At 47.9% G+C, this 27,214-nt stretch overlaps 1 protein-coding gene across 10 annotated transcripts in view; it reads left to right on the top strand.

Moving 5' to 3' along the window:
* The window catches only part of SENP6 (SUMO specific peptidase 6), a 914,216-nt gene that overhangs the window by 315,644 nt on the left and 571,358 nt on the right, over positions 1–27,214 (top strand). For all 10 annotated transcript variants that reach the window (XM_069235653.1, XM_069235659.1, XM_069235655.1 and 7 more), the window contains one exon: positions 13,628–13,777. In XM_069235653.1, the coding sequence (XP_069091754.1) occupies positions 13,628–13,777 (150 nt within the window). The remainder of the gene's footprint in view (positions 1–13,627; positions 13,778–27,214) is intronic.

Genomic DNA, 27,214 nt, shown 5'->3' with positions numbered 1-27,214 from the left:
CAGTTGGTGTCGTCTTCTTCTCTGCAGAGTTTTTTAGCTCAGCAGTCCTCTTCTTCGGTAAGTTGCAGGAATCTAAATTCTTAGGTTCAGGGGAGCCCTTAAATACTAAATTTAAGGGCGTGTTTAGGTCTGGGAGGGCAGTAGCCAATGGCTACTGTCCATGAGGGTGGGTACACCCTCTTTGTGCCTCCTCCCTGAGGGGAGGGGGGCACATCCCTATTCCTATTGGGGGAATCCTCCTTCTACAAGATGGAGGATTTCTAAAAGTCAGAGTCACCTCCGCTCAGGACACCTTAGGGGCTGTCCTGACTGGCCAGTGACTCCTCCTTGTTTTTCTCATTATCTCTCCTGGACTTGCCGCCAAAAGTGGGGGCTGGGTCCAGGGGGCGGGCATCTCCACTAGCTGGGGTGCCCTGGGGCATTGTAACACGAAGCTTGAGCCTTTGAAGCTCACTGCTAGGTGTTACAGTTCCAGCAGGGGGGATGTAGGAAGTTGGCTCTGTATGCACTATTTCAAAGTAAGGAATAGTATGCACAGAGTCCAAGGGTTCCCCTTAGAGGTAAGATAGTGGCAAAAAGAGATAATACTAATGCTCTATTTTGTGGTAGTGTGGTCGAGCAGTAGGCTTATCAAAGGAGTAGTGTTAAGCATTTGTTGTACATACGCACAGGCAATAAATGAGGAACACACACTCAGAGATAAATCCAGCCAATAGGTTTTGTTATAGAAAAATATATTTTCTTAGTTTATTTTAAGAACCACAGGTTCAAATTCTACATGTAATATCTCATTTGAAAGGTATTGCAGGTAAGTACTTTAGGAACTTTGAATAATTACAGTAGCATATATACTTTTCACATAAAATACAAATAGCTCTTTTAAAAGTGGACACTGCAATTTTCACAGTTCCTGGGGGAGGTAAAGTATTGTTAGGTTTTGCAGGTAAGTAAACCACCTACGGGGTTAAGATTGGGGTCCAAGGTAGCCCACCGTTGGGGGTTCAGAGCAACCCCGAAGTCACCACACCAGCAGCTCAGGGCCGGTCAGGTGCAGAGTTCAAAGTGGTGCCCAAAACGCATAGGCTTCAATGGAGAGAAGGGGGTGCCCCGGTTCCAGTCTGCCAGCAGGTAAGTACCCGCGTCTTCGGAGGGCAGACCAGGGGGTTTTTGTAGGGCACCGGGGGGGGGGGGCACAAGCTCACACAAAAAGTACACCCTCCGCGGCACTGGGGCGGCCGGGTGCAGTGTGCAAACACGCGTCGGGTTTCCAATGTAAATCAATGGGAGACCAAGGGGTCTCTTCAGCGATGCAGGCAAGGGGGGGGGCTCCTCGGGGTAGCCACCACCTGGGCAAGGGAGAGGACCTCCTGGGGGTCACTCCTGCACTGAAATTCCGATCCTTCAGGTGCTGGGGGCTGCGGGTGCAGGGTCTTTTCCAGCCGTCGGGATTTTAGAGTCAGGCAGTCGCGGTCAGGGGGAGCCTCGGGATTCCCTCTGCAGGCGTCGCTGTGGGGGCTCAGGGGGGACAACTTTGGTTACTCACAGTCTCGGAGTCGCCGGAGGGTCCTCCCTGTAGCATTGTTTCTCCACCAGTCGAGTCGGGGTCGCCGGGTGCAGTGTTGCAAGTCTCACGCTTCTTGCGGGGATTGCAGGGGTCTTTAAATCTGCTCCTCTGAGACAAAGTTGCAGTCTTTGTGGAACAGGTCCGCTGTCCTCTGGAGTTTCTTGTTCCTCTTGAAGCAGTGCAGTCCTCTGAGGATTCAGAGATCGCTGGTCCTTGAGAAAGCGTCGCTGGAGCAGGTTTCTTTAGAAGGCAGGAGACAGGCTGGTAGGACTGGGGCCAAAGCAGTTGGTGTCTTCTTTCTTCTTCTGCAGGGGTTTTCAGCTCAGCAGTCTTCTTCTTCGGTAAGTTGCAGGAATCTAAATTCTTAGGTTCAGGGGAGCCCTTAAATACTAAATTTAAGGGCGTGTTTAGGTCTGGGGGGTTAGTAGCCAATGGCTACTAGCCCTGAGGGTGGGTACACCCTCTTTGTGCCTCCTCCCAGGGGGAGGGAGTCACAATCCTATCCCTATTGGGGGAATCCTCCTTCTGCAAGATGGAGGATTTCTAAAAGTTAGAGTTACTTCAGCTCAGGACACCTTAGGGGCTGTCCTGACTGGTCAGTGACTCCTCCTTGTTATTCTCATTATTTCCTCCGGCCCTGCCGCCAAAAGTGGGGCTGTAGCCGGAGGGGGCGGGCAACTCCACTAGCTGGAGTGCCCTGCGGTGCTGGAACAAAGGGGGGAAGCCTTTGAGGCTCACCGCCAGGTGTTACAGCTCCTGCCTGGGGGAGGTGATAGCATCTCCACCCAGTGCAGGCTTTGTTACAGGCCACAGAGTGACAAAGGCACTCTCCCCATGGGGCCAGCAACATGTCTCGAGTGTGGCAGGCTGCTAAAACCAGTCAGCCTACACAGGTATTTGGTTAAGGTTTCAGGGGGTGCCTCTAAGGTGCCCTCTGGGGTGTAGTTTACAATAAAATGTACACTAGCATCAGTGTGCATTTATTGTGCTGAGAAGTTTGATACCAGACTTCCCAGTTTTCAGTGTAGCCATTATGGTGCTGTGGAGTTCGTGTTTGACAGACTCCCAGACCATATACTCTTATGGCTACTCTGCACTTACAATGTCTAAGGTTTTGCTTAGACACTGTAGGGGCACAGTGCTCATGCACTGGTGCCCTCACCTATGGTATAGTGCACCCTGCCTTAGGGCTGTAAGGCCTGCTAGAGGGGTGACTTATCTATACTGCATAGGCAGTGTGAGGTTGGCATGGTACCCTGAGGGGAGTGCCATGTCAACTTACTCGTTTTGTTCTCACCAGCACACACAAGCTGGCAAGCAGTGTGTCTGTGCTGAGTGAGGGGTCCCCAGGGTGGCATAAGCTATGCTGCAGCCCTTAGAGACCTTCCCTGGCATCAGGGCCCTTGGTACCAGGGGTACCAATTACAAGGGACTTACCTGGATGCCAGGGTGTGCCAATTGTGTAAAACAAAAGTACAGGTTAGGGAATGAACACTGGTGCTGGGGCCTGGTTAGCAGGCCTCAGCACACTTTCAATTCAAAACATAGCATCAGCAAAGGCAAAAAGTCAGGGGGTAACCATGCCAAGGAGGCATTTCCTTACAGGGGAGGTGTGAAGCACCTCCACCCAGAGCAGGCTTTGTTTCTGTCCTCAGAGCACAAAGGCTCTCACCGCATGGGGTCAGAAAGTCGTCTCTCAGCAGCAGGCTGGCAGAGACCAGTCAGTCCTGCACTGAACAATTGGGTAAAATACAGGGGGCATCTCTAAGATGCCCTCTGTGTGCATTTTTTAATAAATCCAACACTGGCATCAGTGTGGGTTTATTATTCTGAGAAGTTTGATACTAAACTTCCCAGTATTCAGTGTAGCCATTATGGAGCTGTGGAGTTCGTTTTTGACAGACTCCCAGACCATATACTCTTATGGCTACCCTGCACTTACAATGTCTAAGGTTTTGCTTAGACACTGTCGGGCATAGTGCTCACGCACATATGCCCTCACCTGTGGTATAGTGCACCCTGCCTTAGGGCTGTAAGGCCTGCTAGAGGGGTGACTTACCTATGCCACAGGCAGTGTGAGGTTGGCATGGCACCCTGAGGGGAGTGCCATGTCGACTTAGTCATTTTCTCCCCACCAGCACACACAAGCTGGCAAGCAGTGTGTCTGTGCTGAGTGAGGGGTCCCTAGGGTGGCATAAGTCATGCTGCAGCCCTTAGAGACCTTCCCTGGCATCAGGGCCCTTGGTACCAGGGGTACCAGTTGCAAGGGACTTACCTGGGTGCCAGGGTTGTGCCAATTGTGGAGACAATGGTACATTTTAGGTGAAAGAACACTGGTGCTGAGGCCTGGTTAGCAGGGTCCCAGCACACTTCTCAGTCAAATCAGTATCAGGCAAAAAGTGGGGGGTAACTGCAACAGGGTGCCATTTCTTTACAGTCTGTATACTATGTTAATGTCATTTCCGACCGTGCTGACTGCCTATTTATTAATTCTCTGGTGTTTGAAGAGCGATACATGATAGTTACTGTGTATAAGCTGCTGCAGTAATCCTGGTGGGTATTAACCACAGCGAGGATTATGGCAATTTTTATTTTTAAAGCAGTGGAGCAAAGCCAGAACCTCTTTGGTGGACATAAACGTTGAAATTCATTTCAGAGACTGAAGTTATTTGGCTGATGCAAAATAGTACTTCCTCTTTGTGGCGTCATGATGGATTTGGGGGATATCCATTTTCCCCATGCCAAGGAAAAGGGAAGGCAGTGTTGACAGGGCCCAGAGCATGATTTCAGTTGCCCCAGTTGACTCTGAGCCAATTATTCTGCTTCGAGACCTGGTGAAAGGCAGTATAGGTTGCTAAGTTTATCAAGCTTGACATTTGTCGTCATTGTCCATGCATTAAACCTATCTTGTAGGGGTTAATGTGGGAAACAAGTTTGGCCACGTAAATGTTGAACATTAGTGTTGCCGAAAAGTAGGACACCTAAGAGATATTCCTTAGCTGATGTTTGTCATTCTGGAGAGGACTGAGCTTGACTTTCCTAGGGGTGATTCTATGAAGCAGACCAAATGAGCACAGGTCCTCTGATGTAGAAGACAGTTCTTTAATTATAATCTGATGATTGATGTTCAATATAGTTGTTATTCAATAGTCTCAATATGTAGGGGTGGCCTTGGTGATGGAGTTGAATAGTTCTTGCTTACTCTGTAGTACAGTGGTCTTCCTGCTTGGACAGGGACTGGAACTGGATTTAAAGTAGCCCAAGAGTCCATTTTCCTCCGGATGAGAAGACAGATGGCAGTTGATATCTGTATAAAGTGCCTGTGCAACACAAAGTAGGTAAGAGATGAGCCTGAGATTATCTGGGTCTGCAGATGTTTCTTCACAATTGGGATGCATATTACATGTCTGAAGTCCTTGGGGATGAATCCAATTGAGAGGAAGGAATTAACTAAGCTGATGCTACTTCTTTACAGAATTGTGTATCTTTAATTAATGACTTTGCCTTTGCACATAACCCAAGCAGGAAATGATTGCTTGAAATATTGCTGATGTTGAATCCAGAGACAGGTGCTTACTCAGAGTGAAGTTGAACAAACAGTTATAATAGAGTGAATGGTTAGGCACCACAGACCGGTGGGTATCCTTGTGACTGTGACAGTAATGCTGGGTCAGTAAAGTGTACACTTTTAATGAAGAATGAGAACACTCTGCTATAGAAGTCTGTCGATTGATCTGTCATGCTTGATTTTGAGCTGTGAGAGACCTTATTGTCACAGATGTGGAACAAATCTTTGGTCAGGTTATATTCGATGCAAACTGTAATGTGTATTTTCCCTGGTACAAGCAGATAGCTAGCTCTGAATTGATCTGGCAGGCTATGTGGGAGATGGGAGCCAGAGTTTCTAAGACCTTGAATAACCCAGATTCCAGGAAATATGGGATGCTAGGATGAGATTCTGGATGAGAGGCATTTCACAATAATTTTACGAAGACTTTGGTCTTTACTTTGTCCAAGTTTCATCAGAGAGTGAGATAGCCAGTGCCATGCAGACTCTTAGTACGCCAATCTAGCTCATTCTCAATGTCAAATTTAGTAAGCTGGTCATTGGCCCAAAGGAGTTGATGAAAACCTTTGATTTGGAGCTTGTTTTTTGGAAAGTACAGCAGGTTGAGTCTGTCCTAATCAGATGAGTGTGTTCTCTAACCAGCTAGGCAATGCTGGAAGGTATACTTGTGATCAATGTTATGAATAGAAGTATCAGGTGGCTCATCTGCTGGGATGTTCAGGGCACGTAGAATGATCTGAGATATAAATGTGTTAGGCAAAGTCAAGGAAATCTGAGTGTCTCTTCTTAATTTCTTCAGGGCCATTTCCACAGAACATTGTTTGCTCTCACTGAGCAGCAGGGATCCTCTATTCTCCAGCACTTCTAAGTCCTATAGCACTTAGGCCTCTTAGTGCAGGCTCCTCCTGCAGTCAGGCTCTTCTAAGGAGATGGTGCCCAAATGATCTGTTAGAATCCAGGTGTAAAACTGAACCTTCCAAATCAGTAGAAAAGTACCTTGGACAGAATTTAAACCCCAAGCAGGGTTCAGGTGCCTAAGAAATTCTCATACCGGCAGATAGAAAATCTTCAGGAAAGCAGAAACATCTTTTTTCGTTCTGCTTCAAACATGTGGTGGCTCACCGGTGGTTCCGGCTCCAACCCTGGCCACCAAAGTCCTCTCCTGATCCACTCTTGGGTCCGCACTGGCTATACCATTGAGACCTTCCCTGGCGCTGGTTCGATTGTCGATGCTCCCGACGTCTGTGATACCCACAATCGATGTTGACCCGATCCTGATCCTCGACGACTCAGAGTCTGACAGGTGTCGGCCATCCCCACCTCCTTTTATGGGGCCTTTTCAACCCAGGTTGGATTCTGACTCTTATTCTTATGTGTTTGAATTCGGGGAAGGATTGGAGGGGTAACTCTGAACCTGGGCATGTTTGCTATCAAACATGTTGGAATCATACCCCAATACTGTTGCAAGTGTTGGAAATATGATTCCATGCACTCTGGGGGCTCCTAAGAGGACCCCCAGCATTACTGTCAACAGTCTTAAAGGGTTTTCCAGGAAGCCCAGCTGCTGCCACCCTCAGACAGGTTTCTGCCCTCCGCTTGATCTGATCAAGGCCAGGAAGGCAGAACAAAGGATTTCCTTTGGGAAAGGGAGGTAACACCCTCTCCCTTTTGGAACTAGGTGTGACTGGCTTGGGAGGGGTAGCCTCCCCAAGCCAGTGGTTTGCTTTGAAGGGCACATTTGGTGCCCTCAGTGCATAAACCAGTCCACACCAGTTTAGGGACCCTCTCAGTCCTAGCCCTGGCGCACAATTGGACAATGGAAAGGTGAGTGACCACTCCCCTGTTGTAGGAAGTTGGCTCTGTATATACTATCTCAATGTGAGAGATAATGTGCACAAAGTCCAAGGGTTCCCCTTAGAGGTGAGGTTAGTGGCAAAATTAGATAATACTAATGCTCTATTTTGTGGTAGTGTGGTAGAGCAGTAGGCTTATCAGAGGGTATTATTAAGCATTTGTTGTACATACACAGGCAATAAATGAAGAACACACACTTAAAGACTTAACTCCAGGCCAATAGCTTTTATATAGAAAAATATATTTTCTTAATTTATTTTAGAACCACAGGATTCAAGATTTGAGGTAAGTACATAAAATGCAAGGTACTTCACACAGGTAAGTAGAGATCTTTGATTTAAAACAGTAGTACACACAGTTAAGGTTAAAATGCCAATAAGCTATTTTAAAAGTGGACACTGCAAAAATCAACAGTTCCTGGGGGAGGTAAGTAGTGGTTAGTTTGTCAGGTAAGTAAGGCACTACAAGTTCAGTTTCCAGGGCATTGGCAACCCACCGTTGTGGGCTCAAGGCAACCCCAAAGTCACTGCACCAGCAACACAGGGCTGGTCAGGTACAGAGCTCAAAGGAGGACCTAAAACACATAGGCGCCCATGGAGAACAGGGGTGCTCCAGTTCCAGTCTGCCAACAGGTAAGTACCTGCATCTTCGGAGGGCAGACTGGGGGGGTTTGTAGAGCACTGGGGGGGACACAGGTAGGCACACAAAACACAACCTCAGTGGCCCAGGGGTGGCCGGGTGCAGTGTGCTTAGCAGGCGTCGGGTTTTAAATGGAAGTCAATTGAGGGACCCGGGAATCACTCTAGCGGTGCAGGCACTGGGGGCTTCTTGGGCCAGCCACCGACTGGGCTAGGAAGAGGGCCGCCTGCTGGTCACTCCTGCACTGGAGGTTGGTTCCTTTCGGTCCTGGGGGCTGCGGGTGCAGTACTTGGTTCAGGCGTCCTAGGAGGGCAGAAACTAGTCTCAGTGGCAGGCTGGCACTGACCAATCAGTCCTGCACTGAAGGATTGGGTAAATTACAGGGGGCATCTTCTAAGATGCCCTTTGTGTGCATTTTGTAATACATCCAACACTGGCATCAATGTGGGTTTATAATTCTGAGAAGTTTGATACCAAACTTCCCAGTATTCAGTGTAACCATTATGGAGCTGTGGAATTTGTTTTAGCAAACTCCCAGACCATATACTTAATATGGCCACACTGTACTTAAAATGCCTAAGAATAGACTTAGACACTGTAGGGGCCTATTTCTCATGCAGCTGTGCCCTCACCGGTGGTATAGTGCACCCTGCCTTAAGGCTGTAAGGCCTGCTAGAGGGGTGACTTACCTATGCCACAGGCAGTATTTTGTGGGCATGGCATCCTGAGGGGGATGCCATGTGGACTTTGCCTTGTTCTCCCCACCAACACACACAATCTGCAATGGCAATGTGCATGTGTTAGGTGAGGGGTCACTTATGGTGGCACAACACATGCTGCAGCCATTAGGGACCTTCCCTGGTCACAGGGCCCTTGGTACCACTGGTACCTTTTACAAGGGACTTATCTGTGTGCCAGGGATGTGCCAATTGTAGAAACAATGGTACATTTTAAGTGAGAAAACACTGGTGCTGGGGCCTGGTTAGCAGGGTCACAACACACTTTCAAATCATACCTTAGCATCAGCAAAGGCAAAAAGTTAGGGAGTAACCATGCCAGGGAGTCATTTCCTTACAGGTCTTTAAACCCGTAATACCAGATAGCTCACCCAAAACATATGCGCAAGCTCCAATGGAAGCGATACGTAAGAGGCTGCCGGCCCCACAGTGTATTTCTCCTCATGTTGGAAAGGCCTCTCGCTTCTCCTGTGGTGCAGGATCTGCTGTGGGCAGTCCTAGTTCTTCTGGTAGTCGACCCTCTGACCATTGGTAAGAGCATTGCAGTTGTACCGCTAAATAGTGTGCTCGAACTGGGAGTTGCAACTTTTGAGTGAAAGAACACTGGTGCTGGGGCCTGGTTAGCAGGGTCCCAGCACACTTCTCAGTCAAGTCAGCATCAGTATCAGGTAAAACGTGGGGGGTAACTGCAACAGGGAGCCATTTTCCTACAGGCGCCTATGGAGAACAGTGGTGCTCCGGTTCCAGTCTGTCAGCAGGTAAGTACCCGCGTCCTCTGGGGCAGACCAGGGGGGTTTTGTAGAGCACTGGTGGGGGGGGGGGTGCACAAGTAGGCTCACAAAACACACCCTCAGCAGCATAGGGGCGGCTGGGTGCAGTGTGCAAAGCAGGCGTCGGGTTTTGTATAGGTTTCAATGGAGGGACCTGGGGGTCACTCTAGTGGTGCAGGCAGGCACAGGGGGGACTTCTTGGGACAGCCATCACCTGGGCAAGGCCTAGGGGTCACTCCTGCATCGAAGTTCGGTTCCTTCAGGTCCTGAGGGCTGCGGGTGCAGTGTTTGCCTCTTGTTACAGGCAGTCGCGGTCAGGGGGAGCCTCTGGATTCTCTCTGCAGGTGTCGCTGTGGGGGCCCAGTGGGGTCGTCTCTGGTTAGTCACAGGCTCGCAGTCACTGGGGAGTCCTCCCTGAGGTGTTGGTTTTCTGCAGGTCGAGCTGGGGGCGTAGGGGGCAGAGCGTAGAGTCTCACGCTTCCGGCGGGAAACGTGAAGTCTTTGGAAGTTGCTTCTTTGTTGCAAAGAGGTAGCTGGTTTTGGTCCTGTAGTCCAGGGCAGTCTTCTGAAGCTTCAGAGGTCGCTGGTCCCTGTCAGATACCGGTTACAAGGGACTTACCTGAGTGCCAGGGTTGTTCCAATTATGGAGACAAAGGTGCAGTTTAGGGAAAGACCACTGGTGCTGGGGCCTGGTTAGCAGGGTCCCAGCACACTTTCAATCATAACTTAGCATCAGCAAAGGGAAAAGGCTAGGGGGTAACCATGACAAGGAGGCATTTCCTTACAACAGGTAAGTAACTTCTCTTATTTGGAATATGATTAGTGTTTTGTCCAGTCCTGAAAGTTCTGTATCTGCTAGGCCTACTGACTTCATGCATCCTAGTGGGCAGCACACGCATAAGGGCACTTGAGACCTGTCCAGTGGTTTCTCCATAGGCAGTAGTTTCAACACTGGGGAGATTGGGTGGACACCATGTTGATCTCGTGATGCCATGGTGGACCTAGCCTGTGGGTAGTCAGAGGAGAACCTCATTCAAAGGTTGTCTTTCTGCTTCTGTTACCCTCCGTCAGTACCCACTATACTGACAGATGTGCCTTTGATTTACAGAATAACAGGTACTTCTCACCATCTTACAAGAACGGGGGCAATTCTGCTGGTGTTCAAGCACTTCCTCCCATATTTTCGCAGCTAGTCTTTCCTTATCTTGTCAGACATTACTTCCTAGATGTGATAAGTTAAAAAAACATGGAAGTGTGGGGTGGCACTCAGGAAGCAGTGAGACTGTGGACCTGGGATCACTCGCCTGTAATTTGGCTAGTCTCCAGCCACCACCAGGGCTGATGGCGTCAGTGTAAAGAAATGGCTCCCTGTTGCAGTTACCCCCCACTTTTTGCCTGATGCTGACTTGACTGAGAAGTGTGCTGGGACCCTGCTAACCAGGCCCCAGCACCAGTGTTCTTTCACCTAAAATGTACCATTGTCTCCACAATTGGCACAACCCTGGCACCCAGGTAAGTCCCTTGTAACTGGTACCCCTGGTACCAAGGGCCCTGATGCCATGGAAGGTCTCTAAGGGCTGCAGCATGTCTTATGCCAGCCTAGGGACCCCTCACTCAGCACAGACCCACTGCTTGCCAGCTTGTGTGTGCTGGTGGGGAGAAAATGACTAAGTCGACATGGCCCTCCCCTCAGTGTGCCATGCCAACCTCACACTGCCTATGGCATAGGTAAGTAACCCCTCTAGCAGGCCTTACAGCCCTAAGACAGGGTGCACTATACCACAGGTGAGGGCATAGGTGCATGAGCACTATGCCCCTACAGTGTAAGCAAAACCTTAGACATTGTAAGTGCAGGGTAGCCATAAGAGTATATGGTCTGGGAGTCTGTCAAAAACAAACTCCACAGCTCCATAATGGCTACACTGAATACTGGGAAGTTTAGTATCAAACTTCTCAGAATAATAAACCCACACTGATGCCAGTCTTGGATTTATTAAAAAATTCACACAGAGAGCATCTTAGAGATGCCCCCTGTATTTTACCCAATTGTTCAGTGCAGGACTGACTGGTCTGTGCCAGCCTGCTGCTGAGAGACGAGTTTCTGACCCCATGTGGTGAGGGCCTTTGTGCTTTCTGGGGACAGTAACAAAAGCCTGCTTTGGGTGGAGATGCTTCACACCTCCCCCCTGCAGGAACTGTAACACCTAGCAGTGAGCCTCAAAGGCTCAGGCTTCGTGTTACAATGCCCCAGGGCACTCCAGCTAGTGGAGATGCCCGTCCCCTAGACACAGCCCCCACTTTTGGCGGCAAGTCCAGGAGAGATAATGAGAAAAACAAGGAGTCGTCACTGGCCAGTCAGGACAGCCCCTAAGGTGTCCTGAGCTGAGGTGACTCTGACTTTTAGAAATCCTCCATCTTGTAGAAAGAGGATTCCCCCAATAGGAATAGGGATGTGCCCCCCTCCCCTCAGGGAGGAGGCACAAAGAGGGTGTAGCCACCCTCAAGGACAGTAGCCATTAGCTACTGCCCTCCCAGACCTAAACACACCCCTAAATTCAGTATTTAGGGGCTCCCCAGAACCTAGGAAATCAGATTCCTGCAACCTAAGAAGAAGAGGACTGCTAAGCTGAAAAACCCTGCAGAGAAGACGGAGACACCAACTGCTTTGGCCCCAGCTCTACCGGTCTGTCTCCCCACTTCTAAAAGACACTGCTCCAGCGACGCTTTCCCCAGGACCAGCGACCTCTGAATCCTCAGAGGACTGCCCTGCTCTAGAAGGACCAAGAAACTCCCGAGGACAGCGGCTCTGTTCACCCAAGACTGCAACTTTGTTTCCAAAGAAGCAACTTCAAGACAACTGCGTTTCCCGCCGGAAGCGTGAGACTTGCTACTCTGCACCCGACGCCCCCGGCTCGACTTGTGGAGAAACAACACTTCAGGGAGGCTTCCCTGGCGACTGCGAGAACGTGAGTAGCCAGAGTTGCCCCCACTGAGCCCCCACAGCGATGCCTGCAGAGGGAATCCCGAGGCTCCCCCTGACCGCGACTGCCTGCTTCCCAGATCCCGACACCTGGAAAAGACTCTGCACCCGCAGCCCCCAGGACCTGAAAGATCTGTACTCTAGTGCAGGAGTGACCCCCAGGAGGCCCTCTCCCTTGCCCAGGTGGTGGCTACCCCGAGGAGCCCCCCCCCCCCTTGCCTGCCTGCATCGCTGAAGAGACCCCTTGGTCTCCCATTGATTCCAATTGAAAACCCGATGTGTGTTTGCACACTGCACCCGGCCGCCCCCGCGCTGCTGAGGGTGTACTTTCTGTGCTAACTTGTGTCCCCCCCCCCCGGTGCCCTACAAAACAACCCTGGTCTGCCCTCCGAAGACGCGGGTACTTACCTGCTGGCAGACTGGAACCGGGGTACCCCCTTCTCCATTGAAGCCTATGTGTTCTGGGCACCCCTTTGAACTCTGCACCTGACCGGCCCTGAGCTGCTGGTGTGGTAACTTTGGGGTTGCTCTGAATCCCCAACGGTGGGTTACCTTGGACCCAAACTTGAACCCCGTAGGTGGTTTACTTACCTGCAAGAACTAACAATTACTTACCTCCCCTAGGAACTGTGAAAATTGCACTGTCTAGTTTTAAAATAGCTATAAGTGTTTTATTTGAAAAGTATATATGCTATTGTGATTATTCAAAGTTCCTAAAGTACTTACCTGCAATACCTTTCATGCAAAGTATTACATGTAGAATTTGAACCTGTGGTTCTTAAAATAAACTAAGAAAAGATATTTTTCTATACAAAAACCTATTGGCCTGGAATTGTCTCTGAGTGTGTGTTCCTCATTTATTGCTTGTGTATATGTACAACAAATGCTTAACACTACTCCTTTGATAAGCCTACTGCTCGACCACACTACCACAAAATAGAGCATTAGTATTATCTCTTTTTGCCACTATCTTACCTCTAAGGGGAACCCTTGGACTCTGTGCATACTATTCCTTACTTTGAAATAGTGCATACAGAGCCAACTTCCTACAGTCAGCTGTCAAGATCTGGACAATCAGTAGCCCAACATTAGATGGTAGGAGTATGCGTAGCTTGTCAATATCCAGTACTAAAAGCTGCGAACTAATTGTTACAGGCAAGCAACATTTTCCTTACTTTGTAGACTAAAGTATTCATTTGGAGGTAGCTTTGGAAGAGGATGGCTAAGGCAAATCACTGAAAACAGTAATAAATATCTTGTAAAAGTGTAAAATTTGATCGGGTGAGAAAAATGAGAATGCATAATCACATAACACGTAGACCGTTACAATAAAATAAAATTCTAACTATTGCAGTTGTGTGTAAAAATTACAACATTCTGAATTCCAGAATTGAATTGTTGATGTGATACTGTGATGAAAACCAAAAGTATTTTTATTTTACGTTGATCACTTCATTTCAGTTGACTACAGACTTCTTCCATGAACGTCTTTAATGTGCATGTTTTCTATTACAGTTTGGCAATGCTGTTGCAAGTATCCCTGTAAAACGGCGTAAAGTTACACCACAAGTACCTTCAACCAACTCTGTTGGTGATAGCGTCATCCTAAACTGTCGATTACTGCAAATAGGAACGTTTGCAAGTGAGGTGCTGGATCCTGTAGTTGTGAGTACTTAAGTTTTAAGTCAATGAGGTGTCCCATTAGGAAAATAAATCCATGCAGATAGTAGACTTGGCTACTCCTGCACCAGCAGGGATGTTTTAATGCATGATTTATAATGTTCTATTTAGCCAGTGTTTTAATTTACTTGACTATGTAAAGGGTGTTATAACCGAAAGAACTCAATCTGATGTCATTGCACATATTTGATCATTGCTTCTTAATCAATAAAATGCATGAAGAAACTTGATACTCTTTTCTTTCCTTCTTACATGACAATACACAGTCTGTCTCCCTTCTAGCCATCTCACAGCTACTGACTACTGAATATATGCACCAGAGAATTAAAATTCTGCCTCTGTCTTGTTAGTATGATTTAAGAAAAAACATGGCTATCCAAACACACATTTATTCATTATCAGAAACAAAACAACTTGTTAGCTTTTCGCTTATACTATGCACACACTGTATGTGAATGCAAGGAATGCCTCCTATTTGACCGCCTTTCATGCAGTCGTACCTGCATTGCATGCAACTCATGATCAAGTACTGATAAAGCCAGTCAGTCTGGAGTTGGCTACTGATGTTTGGCTCTGCCAATGTCTTTTTGTAAAACTATGTAAAGGGACTACTTTTCGTGTAAAAGTGCACTTGGCACATGAGCAGAATGCCATCACTCGCAGAGAGGGAAGCCAGGGGCTGAAGTGCGCTTATATTGAGCCCTATGTTGTAAGCTGTGGAGTATCATAATTGTTGACTAGCATTTTCTCCCATTGTTTGAGCCTATTAGTACATTAATGTTTATTTTAAATTTATTTATAACCAACATGTCTTGTAGAGCTAAAAGTGCATGGGCTCGGTAAGAGTATGGCTATCTGAACATGAAAATTGCTTAATGGACTTCCAACTTAATGTTGCTCAGGCCATCTTTTCTTCTTGGTGTTTAGTGATTCAAGGATCAAATTGTGTTGTTCTTGTACGTCTTGAGCAGTAGTGCTCAAGCCAGAATACATAGGTGCATGAAAATGTTTTGTAGTATGAGGACTTCCTGCGATCTTTCCAGCCTAGAATAATCATCTTCTGATTCACACTTTGAACACATCTTCAGTTTTTTTAGCGTATTCATTTGTAATATCAGTTAGTACACCAACCGCTAGTATTATTGGAGTCAGTCCAGATATAAATAATATAAAGTACCCTTACATTTTTTAGACCGATACCAATGTGCAATTAAACACATTTATTCTTGGTCCAGTCGTTTTTATATGTGAGACCTGTTCTGTTTTTGATGCATGTATGATGGTTTCTAAAGTCTCAATAAACCCTGTAGAAAGATCTCAACAACGGGGTTTAGCAGTCCCGGACATACAATTATACTACTATGCTGAACACTTGCAACAAACAGCCTAATGGCTTGCTTCGTTAGATAATTGGGAGAAACAGCTCTTGGAGATTAGATTTGGTGGCAACATGTTGCCCCAACTGTTAATGCAAGGGGGCAGGTCGGAGTTCCCCGTTACCTTACCTGGTTACCCACACAGCCAGTATACGGGAAAAAGCGGTCCTCAGTCATCCATTGAGTACCCTTCAGTAGGGCATTTAAAATTTGGGATTTAACACTTTTTCGCAATATTGGCTGTCATATCTATGGCACAGTGGTGGGAGAGGGGGTGGGAATAGGAGATATGTACCTGGGGAATACCTTTATCACTTTTCAGGAGAGACGCAAGACACTTTTGAGATAGGATAACACCATGTAGGAAGTTGGCTCTGTATGCACTATTTCAAAGTAAGGAATAGCATGCACAGAGTCCAAGGGTTCCCCTTAGAGGTAAGATAGTGGCAAAAAGAGATAATACTAATGCTCTATTTTGTGGTAGTGTGGTCGAGCAGTAGGCTTATCCAAGGAGTAGTGTTAAGCATTTGTTGTACATACACATAGGCAATAAATGAGGTACACACACTCAGAGACAAATCCAGCCAATAGGTTTTGTTATAGAAAAATATATGTTCGATGGCATCTGTCGCTGTAGATACGCATGTTTTGCAATAGCTCGCCATCTGGTGTTGGGCCGGAGTGTTACAAGTTGTTTTTCTTCGAAGAAGTCTTTCGAGTCACGGGACCGAGTGACTCCTCCTTTTGTCTCCATTGCGCATGGGCGTCGACTCCATCTTCGATTGTTTTTTTTCCGCCATCGGGTTCAGACGTGTTCCTGTCGCTCCGAGTTTCGGAACGGAGAATTAGCTAATTTCGGAAGATTTTCGTCGGTATTGTTGCGTTCGGGATCGCGTACTTAGATTCAACACCGCATCGAAGAGCTCCGGTGCCCTTCGGGGTAGTTTTTCGATCCCCGTCGGGGCCTGGTCGGCCCGACCGCGTGCTGAAGAACGCCGATGGAACGGACCCCGTTCCGTTTCTGCCCCAAATGCCACAATAAATACCCCTATACAGACCAACACTTGGTCTGTAACCTGTGCCTGTCACCTGAGCACAGTGAAGACACCTGTGAGGCCTGTCGTGCGTTCCGGTCCCGAAAGACACTCCGAGACCGTCGAGCCAGAAGACTTCAGATGGCGTCCGCGCCGACAGCCCACCGAGAGTTCGAGGAGCAGGAAGAGGGAAGGTACCTTCTCGATCCAAGAATCGGACTCCGAAGGATTCGACGATACACAAACCGTGAGTAAGACGTCGAAAACCACACAAAGGAAGATTTACAAGGCCCAGGGGACGCCACTGCCATCAGGCCATGGCTCCACCCATAAATTCGGTGACCGACCGTCGGCACCGAAAAAGGCCCAAACAGTGCCGAGATCGTCCGATTCCGGTCGAGACACCGGCACGCAGCCTTCTCGGGACCGAGAAAGTGCTGGAGACAAGCCTCGACACCGAGATGCCGGTGTGGACACGGCTCGACGCCGAGACAGCGGCACCGAAGAAGATCGACGCCGAGAGGTTTCGGCCCCGAAAAAGAAAAAAGTCACCTCGGAGACGAAAAAACACGCAGACAGGGTTTCGGTGCCGAAACAAACTGCAAGCGACCCAGCTTCAGGCTCTTATACAGAAGAGCACTCGCTAACCTCCCAAATGCAAAAGCATAGGTTTGAGGAAGAGCTACAATCAACTGATGTGGACCATACGCAAAAGCGTATCTTCATACAGCAGGGGACAGGAAAAATAAGCACCCTTCCCCCCCATTAGAAGAAAGAGAAGGTTGGAGTTCCAAACTGAACACACACCACAACCAAAAGTGGTGAAAAGAGTTACCCCACCACCCTCTCCTCCGCCCGTGATTAACGTCTCACCAGCACGAACTCCATCACACTCCCCAGCTCACACCACCATAAGCCAGGGTGACCAAGATCAAGACGCATGGGACCTATACGACGCCCCAGTGTCAGATAACAGTCCGGAGGCATACCCTACGAAGCCATCTCCACCATAAGACAGCACCGCGTATTCTCAAGTGGTGGCTAGAGCAGCACAATTTCACAACATAAGCCTCCACTCAGAACAGGTCGAGGATGATTTTTTATTCAACACACTCTCCTCCACCCACAGCTCATACCAAAGCCTGCCTATGCTCCCTGGTATGCTCCGGCACGCGAAAGAAATCTTTAAGGAGCCGGTCAAAAGTAGGGCAATCACACCAAGGGTGGAAAAAAAGTATAAGGCGCCTCCTACAGACCCGTTTTTCATCACTACACAGCTGCCACCAGACTCTGTCGTTGTAGGAGCAGCTAGGAAAAGGGCCAACTCTCACACATCTGGAGATGCACCACCCCCAGATAAAGAAAGCCGCAAGTTCGATGCAGCTGGTAAAAGAGTCGCATCACAAGCTGCAAACCAGTGGCGCATCGCGAACTCCCAGGCACTACTTGCGAGCTATGACAGAGCCCACTGGGACGAGATGCAACATCTCATTGAACATCTGCCCAAGGACTTACAAAATAGGGCAAAACAAGTGGTTGAGGAGGGACAGACCATTTCCAACAACCAGATACGCTCCTCCATGGACGCTACAGATACAGCTGCACGGACAATTAATACATCTGTAACTATCAGAAGGCATGCATGGCTCCGAACGTCTGGATTTAAACCAGAGATTCAACAAGCAGTTCTCAATATGCCTTTTAATGAAAAAGAACTGTTCGGTCCAGAAGTGGACACAGCGATTGAGAAACTCAAAAAAGATACGGACACTGCCAAAGCCATGGGCGCACTCTACTCCCCGCAGAGCAGAGGGAATTACAGCACATTCCGTAAAACACCCTTTCGAGGGGGGTTTCGGGGTCAGAGCACACAAGCCAGCACCTCACAAGCAACACCGTCCAGTTACCAGGGACAGTATAGAGGAGGTTTTCGGGGACAATATAGAGGAGGGCAATTCCCTAGAAATAGAGGAAGATTTCAGAGCCCCAAAACCCCTACTACTAAACAGTGACTCACATGTCACTCACCCCCTCCACACAACACCAGTGGGGGGAAGAATAAGTCATTATTACAAAGCATGGGAGGAAATCACTACTGACACTTGGGTTCTAGCAATTATCCAACATGGTTATTGCATAGAATTTCTACAATTCCCTCCAAACATACCACCAAAAGCACAAAATTTGACAACACACCATTCCAATCTCCTGGAGATAGAAGTGCAGGCACTATTGCAAAAGAATGCAATCGAATTAGTGCCAAACACACAAATAAACACAGGAGTTTACTCACTGTACTTTCTGATACCAAAGAAGGACAAAACGCTGAGACCAATCCTAGACCTCAGAGTAGTGAACACTTTCATCAAATCAGACCACTTTCACATGGTCACACTACAAGAAGTATTGCCATTGCTAAAACTACACGACTACATGGCAACTTTAGACCTCAAGGATGCTTATTTCCATATACCGATACACCCATCGCACAGGAAATACCTGAGGTTTGTATTCAAGGGAATACATTACCAATTCAAGGTACTGCCTTTCGGATTAACAACCGCACCAAGAGTCTTTACCAAATGTCTAGCGGTAGTCGCTGCACACATAAGAAGGCAGCAAATACATGTGTTCCCATATCTAGACGACTGGCTAATCAAGGCCCATTCGTTAATACAGTGCTCAAATCACACAAATCATATCATACAAACCCTCTTCAAACTAGGGTTCACCGTCAATTTCACAAAATCCAAAATTCTGCCGCGCAAGGTACAACAATACCTGGGAGCCATAATAGACACATCAAAAGGAGTAGCCACTCCAAGTCCACAAAGAATTCTAAATTTCAACACCATCATACAACGCATGTATCCAACACAAAGGATACACGCAAAGATGGTACTACAACTCCTAGGCATGATGTCTTCATGCATAGCCATTGTCCCAAACGCAAGACTGCACATGAGGCCCTTACAACAGTGCCTAGCATCACAATGGTCACAAGCACAGGGTCACCTTCTAGATCTGGTGTTAATAGACCGCCAAACTTACCTCTCGCTTCTGTGGTGGAACAACATAAATTTAAACAAAGGGCGGCCTTTCCAAGACCCAGTGCCACAATACGTAATAACAACAGATGCTTCCATGACAGGGTGGGGAGCACACCTCGATCAACACAGCATACAAGGACAATGGAACGTACATCAAACAACACTGCATATAAATCACCTAGAACTTCTAGCAGTTTTTCAAGCACTAAAAGCTTTCCAACCAATAATAGTTCACAAATACATTCTCGTCAAAACAGACAACATGACAACAATGTATTATCTAAACAAGCAAGGGGGGACGCACTCCACGCAGTTAAGCCTGCTAGCACAAAAGATTTGGCGTTGGGCAATTCACAACCAAATTCGCCTAATAGCACAATTTATACCAGGGATCCAAAATCAACTCGCAGACAATCTCTCTCGAGATCACCAACAGGTCCACGAATGGGAAATTCACCCCCAAATTCTGAACACTTATTTCAAACTCTGGGGAACACCTCAGATAGACTTGTTTGCGACAAGGGAGAACGCAAAATGCCAAAACTTCGCATCCAGATACCCACACAAACAGTCCCAAGGCAATGCCCTATGGATGAACTGGTCAGGGATATTTGCTTACGCTTTTCCTCCTCTCCCTCTCCTTCCTTACCTGGTAAACAAACTCAGTCAAAACAAACTCAAACTCATATTGATAGCACCAACTTGGGCAAGGCAACCCTGGTACACAACGCTGCTAGACCTATCAGTAGTACCCTGCATCAAATTGCCCAACAGGCCAGATCTGTTGACACAGCACAACCAAAAGATCAGACACCCAGATCCAGCATCGCTGAATCTAGCAATCTGGCTCCTGAAATCCTAGAATTCGGGCACTTACAACTTACCCAAGAATGTATGGAAGTCATAAAACAAGCCAGAAGGCTATCCACCAGGCACTGCTATGCAAGTAAATGGAAGAGGTTTGTTTGCTACTGCCATATTAATCAAATACAACCATTACACACAACTCCAGAACATGTAGTGGGTTACTTGCTTCACTTACAAAAATCTAACCTGGCTTTCTCTTCCATTAAAATACACCTTGCAGCAATATCTGCATACCTGCAGACTACCTATTCAACTTCCCTATATAAGATATCAGTCATTAAAGCATTCATGGAGGGCCTTAGGAGAATTATACCACCAAGAACACCACCTGTTCCTTCATGGAACCTAAATGTTGTCCTAACTAGACTTATGGGTCCACCTTTTGAACCCATGCACTCCTGCGACATACAGTTCCTAACCTGGAAGGTGGCATTTCTCATCGCCATTACTTCTCTAAGAAGAGTAAGCGAGATTCAGGCGTTTACAATACAGGAACCTTTTATACAACTACACAAGAATAAGGTCGTCCTAAGGACCAATCCTAAATTTTTGCCAAAGGTTATTTCACCGTTCCATCTAAATCAAACAGTGGAACTTCCAGTGTTCTTTCCACAGCCAGATACCGTAGCTGAAAGGGCACTACATACATTAGATGTCAAAAGAGCATTGATGTATTACATTGACAGAACAAAAAACATCAGAAAGACTAAACAACTATTTATTGCATTTCAAAAACCTCATGCAGGAAACCCAATATCAAAACAAGGTATAGCCAGATGGATAGTTAAATGCATCCAAATCTGCTACCTTAAAGCTAAACGACAGCTGCCCATTACACCAAGGGCACACTCAACCAGAAAGAAAGGTGCTACCATGGCCTTTCTAGGAAACATCCCAATGCAAGAAATATGTAAGGCAGCCACATGGTCTACGCCTCACACATTCACCAAGCACTACTGTGTAGACGTGTTATCCGCACAACAAGCCACAGTAGGTCAAGCCGTATTAAGAACATTATTTCAGACTACTTCCACTCCTACAGGCTGATCCACCGCTTTTCGGGAGATAACTGCTTACTAGTCTATGCAAAACATGCGTATCTACAGCGACAGATGCCATCAAACTGAAAATGTCACTTACCCAGTGTACATCTGTTCGTGGCATCAGTCGCAGTAGATTCGCATGTGCCCACCCGCCTCCCCGGGAGCCTGTAGCAGTTTGGAAGTTACCTTCAATTATTTATATATGTATCATCTCAACCTTAAATAGGTGCATACTTAGTCACTCCATTGCATGGGCACTATTACTACAATTCAACTCCTACCTCACCCTCTGCGGGGAAAAACAATCGAAGATGGAGTTGACGCCCATGCGCAATGGAGACAAAAGGAGGAGTCACTCGGTCCCGTGACTCGAAAGACTTCTTCGAAGAAAAACAACTTGTAACACTCCGGCCCAACACCAGATGGCGAGCTATTGCAAAACATGCGAATCTACTGCGACTGATGCCACGAACAGATGTACACTGGGTAAGTGACATTTTCATTTCTTAGTTTATTTTAAGAACCACAGGTTCAAATTTTACATGTAATAGCTCATTTGAAAGGTATTGCAGGTAAGTACTCTAGGAACTTTGAATCATTACTTTAGCATGTATACTTTTCACATAAAACACAATAAGCTGTTTTAAAAGTGGACACAGTGCAATTTTCACAGTTCCTGGGGGAGGTAAGTTATTGTTAGTTTTCACAGGTAAGTAAGTCACTTACAGTTTTCAGTTTTTGGTCCAAGGTAGCCCACCGTTGGGGGTTCAGAGCAACCCCAAAGTTATCACACCAGCAGCTCAGGGCCGGTCAGGTGCAAAGGTCAAAGAGGTGCCCAAAACACATAGGCTTCAATGGAGAGAAGGGGGTACCCCGGTTCCAGTCTGCCAGCAGGTAAGTACCCACGTCTTCGGAGGGCAGACCAGGGGGGTTTTGTAGGGCACCGGGGGGGACACAAGTCAGCACAGAAAGTACACCCTCAGCAGCGCGGGGGCGGCCGGGTGCAGTGTGCAAACACGCGTCGGGTTTTCAATGGAAGTCAATGAGAGATCAAGGGATCTCTTCAGCGTCGCAGGCAGGCAAGGGGGGGGCTCCTCGGGGTAGCCACCACCTGGGCAAGGGAGAGGGCCTCCTGGGGGTCACTCCTGCACAGAAGTTCCGTTTCTTTAGGGGCTGGGGGCTGCGGGTGCAGGGTCTTTTCCAGCCGTCAGGAAATGGAGTTCAGACAGTCGCGGTCAGGGGGAGCCTGGGGATTCCCTCTGCAGGCGTCGCTGTGGGGGCTCAGGGGGGACAACTTTGGTTACTCACAGTCGTAGAGTCGCCGGAGGGTCCTCCCTGAGTTGGTTGTTCTCCACCAGTCGAGTCGGGGTCGCCGGGTGCAGTGTTGCAAGTCTCACGCTTCTTGTGGGGAGTTGCAGGGGTCTTTAAATCTGCTCCTTGTAACAAAGTTGCAGTTCTTTTGGAGCAGTGCCGCTGTCCTCGGGAGTTTCTTGTCTTTTTCGAAGCAGGGCAGTCCTTGGAGGATTCAGAGGTCGCTGGTCCCTTGGAAAGCGTCGCTGGAGCAGGGTTCTTTGGAAGGCAGGAGACAGGCCGGTAAATCTGGGGCCAAGGCAGTTGGTGTCTTCTGGTCTTCCTCTGCAGGGGTCTTTCAGCTCAGCAGTCCTTCTTCTTGTAGTTGCAGGAATCTAATTTCAGGGAGAGCCCTTAAATACTAAATTTAAGGGCGTGTTTAGGTCTGGGGGGTTAGTAGCCAATGGCTACTAGCCCTGAGGGTGAGTACACCCTCTATGTGCCTCCTCCCAAGGGGAGGGGGTCACATCCCTAATCCTATTGGGGGAATCCTCCATCTGCAAGATGGAGGATTTCTAAAAGTTAGTCACTTCAGCTCAGGACACCTTAGGGGCCATTGTAAGTGCAGGGTAGCCATAAGAGTATATGGTCTGGGAGTCTGTTTTACACGAACTCCACAGCACCATAATGGCTACACTGAAAACTGGGAAGTTTGGTATCAAACTTCTCAGCACAATAAATGCACACTGATGCCAGTGTACATTTTATTGTAAAATACACCACAGAGGGCACCTTAGAGGTGCCCCCTGAAACCTAACCGACTATCTGTGTAGGCTGACTGGTTCCAGCAGCCTGCCACACTAGAGACATGTTGCTGGCCCCATGGGGAGAGTGCCTTTGTCACTCTGAGGCCAGTAACAAAGCCTGCACTGGGTGGAGATGCCAAAAGTGGGGGCCGTGGCCGGAGGGGGTGGGCAACTCCACTAGCTGGAGTGTCCTGCGGTGCTGGCACAAAGGGGTGAGCCTTTGAGGCTCACCGCCAGGTGTGACAGCTCCTGCCTGGGGGAGGTGTTAGCATCTCCACCCAGTGCAGGCTTTGTTACTGGCCTCAGAGTGACAAAGGCACTCTCCCCATGGGGCCAGCAACATGTCTCGGTTGTCGCAGGCTGCTGGAACCAGTCAGCCTACACAGATAGTCGGTTAAGGTTTCAGGGGGCACCTCTAAGGTGCCCTCTGGGGTGTATTTTACAATAAAATGTACACTGGCATCAGTGTGCATTTATTGTGCTGAGAAGCTTGATTCCAAACTTCCCAGTTTTCAGTGTAGCCATTATGGTGCTGTGGAGTTCGTGTAAAACAGACTCCCAGACCATATACTCTTATGGCTACCCTGCACTTACAATGTCTAAGGTTTTGTTTAGACACTGTAGGGGCACAGTGCTCATGCACTGGTGCCCTCACCTATGGTATAGTGCACCCTGCCTTAGGGCTTTAAGGCCTGCTAGAGGGGTGACTTATCTATACCTGCATAGGCAGTGAGAGGCTGGCATGGCACCCTGAGGGGAGTGCCATGTCGACTTACTCGTTTTGTTCTCACCAGCACACACAAGCTGGCAAGCAATGTGTCTGTGCTGAGTGAGGGGTCTCCAGGGTGGCATAAGTCATGCTGCAGCCCTTAGAGACCTTCCTTGGCATCAGGGCCCTTGGTACCAGGGGTACCATTTACAAGGGACTTATCTGGATGCCAGGGTGTGCCAATTGTGGATACAAAAGTACAGGTTAGGGAAAGAACACTGGTGCTGGGGCCTGGTTAGCAGGCCTCAGCACACTTTCAATTCAAAACATAGCATCAGCTAAGGCAAAAAGTCAGGGGGTAACCATGCCAAGGAGGCATTTCCTTACATCTTCGAAGAAGTGTTTTCGAATCACGGGATCGAGTGATTCCTCCTCTTCAGCTCCTTTGTGCATGGGCATTGACTCCATGTTAGATTGCTTTCTTTCCGCCATCAGGTTCGGACGTGTTTCCTTTCGCTCTGATAGTTCGAGTCGGAAAAGCTTGAAAACTCTTTATTTCTCGTCGGTATTGTTTCGATTGCATTCCACCTTCTATCGACACTTCGGTGCCGTCGGATCAAACATCTTTACTCGGTCTTTGGGGCGCCCGTACCCAACTCGGGTCTCATCTGGCCGACCCCCCGTAGAAGCCTCATGGATCAGACTCCATTCTGATTCTGTCCTCAGGTGCCACGCTAAATTCCCATACACGGACCAACATCTCGTCTGTAATCTCTGCCTTTCCCCAGACCCTCTGGAAGAAAATTGCGAAGCCTGCAGATCCTTCTGATCCAAGAAAACGCTCAGAGACAGAAGAGCATGGAGACTCGAGATGGCATCCAAAAGCACCGAACGTCTCGACGTCGAAGAGGAGGGGATCATGCAGACCGCTGCCTCCGTTTGAGGATTCGACTCCGAGCAGGAGTCCGAGGAGGACAGACCGGTCACGGCAGGACAGCACGTGAGTACGCCTGCCCCTGTCTCAGCCAAGCCAAAACATAAGGCCTTGGGGACGCCATTGCCTGAAGGCCATGGCTCGACTTGAAAAAAAGACCTTCGGTGATCAACCCACAATTTCGGCACTGAAAAAGGCCACTCCTCCGAAGCCATCGGACTCGAGCCGAGCAAACATCGCTCTTTCGAGTCGAAATCTCAAAAATCGTTTTCGGAGCCGAGGCCATCCTCAACCCCGACTTTTTCGATACCGAAAAAAACAGCTTCGGAGCCAAAAAAAGCCTATTTATACTGAGGAGCATGGACTTTCACAAGTACTTAAAGAAAGCCACAAAGCTACTGAGGAGGACTCTCAAATAGAGGCAGTGGATGAAAGGCAAGCCAGGATTCACATCCATAAAGAGACTGGCAGAATTGTAACCGCACCTCCTCCAAAACCAAAGAGGAAATTAGCCTTTCAAGAGGAATTGGACACTGCACAGCCTCCAGCTAAAGTGCCAAGAACAAAGGAGAAACCTCCACCTCCTCAATTTTCTCCTCCTCACTCTCCACATTTACATATCTCTCCTCCTACCAGTCCTGCACCTATGCAGTCACCATCACACTCATTTGATTTGCAGCAGGACAATGTGGATCCATGGGATCTTTATGATCCAGACCCCATTCCAGACAATAACTCAGATTGCTATCCCTCTAAGCCTTCACCACCAGAGAATAGTACAGGCTACACTCAAGTCATAGCTAGGGCGGCATCGTATCACAATGCATACTGAGCCATTGGAGGATGATTTCCTATTTGATACACTCTCCTCTATGCATGCAGCATATCAGTTGCTTCCTATGCTCCCCGGCATGCTAAAACATGCTGACCAGATATTCAAGGAGCCAGTAAAAGCAAGGATAATTACTCCTAGAGTGGAGAAAAAAGATAAGCCACCTCCTTCCGATCCTGTCTATATTACCCAACTGTTACCTCCAGACTCGGTAGTTGCAAGCGCTGCCAGGAAGAGCGCAAGTTCGCAGTTGTTAGGTGATGCACCCCCACCAGACAGAGAGTAGGAAGTTTGATGCTGCAGGGAAAAGGGTGGCATCTCAGGCAGCTAACCAGTGGAGAATAGCCAACTCTCAGGCATTGTTGGCTAGATATGACAGGGCCCACTGGGATGAGATGAGACATAATCCAATATCTCCCCAAGGAACAGCAAAAAAGGGCACAACAGATAGTAGAGGAAGGGCAAGCCATCACTAATAATCAGATCAGGTCAGCCCTAGACTCGGCAGATACAGCAGCCAGAACCATCAACACTGCTGTAACCATAAGGAGACATACATGGCTTATGTCTTCAGGATTCAAGCCTGAAATCCAACAGGCAGTGCTCAATATGCCGTTCAACCAAAAATAACTTTTCGGCCCAGAGGTTGACACTGCAATTGAAAAGATGAAAAAGGATTCAGACACTGCAAAAGCATGGGTGCACTGCATACCACACAGTACAGGGGATCCTTTATATAAAGGTGGATTTAGAGCCCAAACTGCAAGACATCCACCTCACAGCAAAAGTCGGCCTACCAACCTCAATACCAATGAGGTGGTTTCAAAAGCAATTATAGAGGCCAGTACCCCAGAGGCAGGGGGAAAATATCAAACATCAAAACAAGCCTCACAACAAGCTAAGCAGTGACTTGTGCCATTCCTTCCCAATTCACACCTTACCTGTGGGGGGAATACTGCAAAAGTTCCACAACAATTGGCTAGGCATTACCACAGACTGCTGGGTATTATCAATTATCCGCAATGGCTATTGCATGGAATTGACATAGACTCCACCAAATATTCCACCGAAACCACACAAGCTGTCCACAGACCATATCACTCCGTTGCAAGAAGTCGTCAAATCTCTATTGCTCACAGGCAATAGAAGCTGTGCCACAAAATCAAATAGGGACGGGAATTTACTCACTGTATTTCCTTATTCCTAAAAAGGACGGGACCTTAAGTCCAATATTAGATCTCAGAACCCTCAATCTTTACATCCTTTTAGAACACTTTCACATGGTGACACTACAGGATGTTATCCCACTACTTCAACAACACGATTTCATGGCAACATTAGACCTCAAAGATGCGTATTTTCACATACCCATCCTTCCAGTGCACAGAAAATATCTCAAGTTTGTCATTCAAGGAAAGCATTATCCGTTCAAAGTATTACCCTTCGGAATAACAGCTCCCAGGGTATTCACAAAATGTCTG

This window comes from Pleurodeles waltl, chromosome 5 (assembly GCF_031143425.1).
Source record: "Pleurodeles waltl isolate 20211129_DDA chromosome 5, aPleWal1.hap1.20221129, whole genome shotgun sequence".
Lineage (NCBI taxonomy): Eukaryota > Metazoa > Chordata > Amphibia > Caudata > Salamandridae > Pleurodeles > Pleurodeles waltl.
This window is presented reverse-complemented; position numbering and strand designations above follow the sequence as displayed.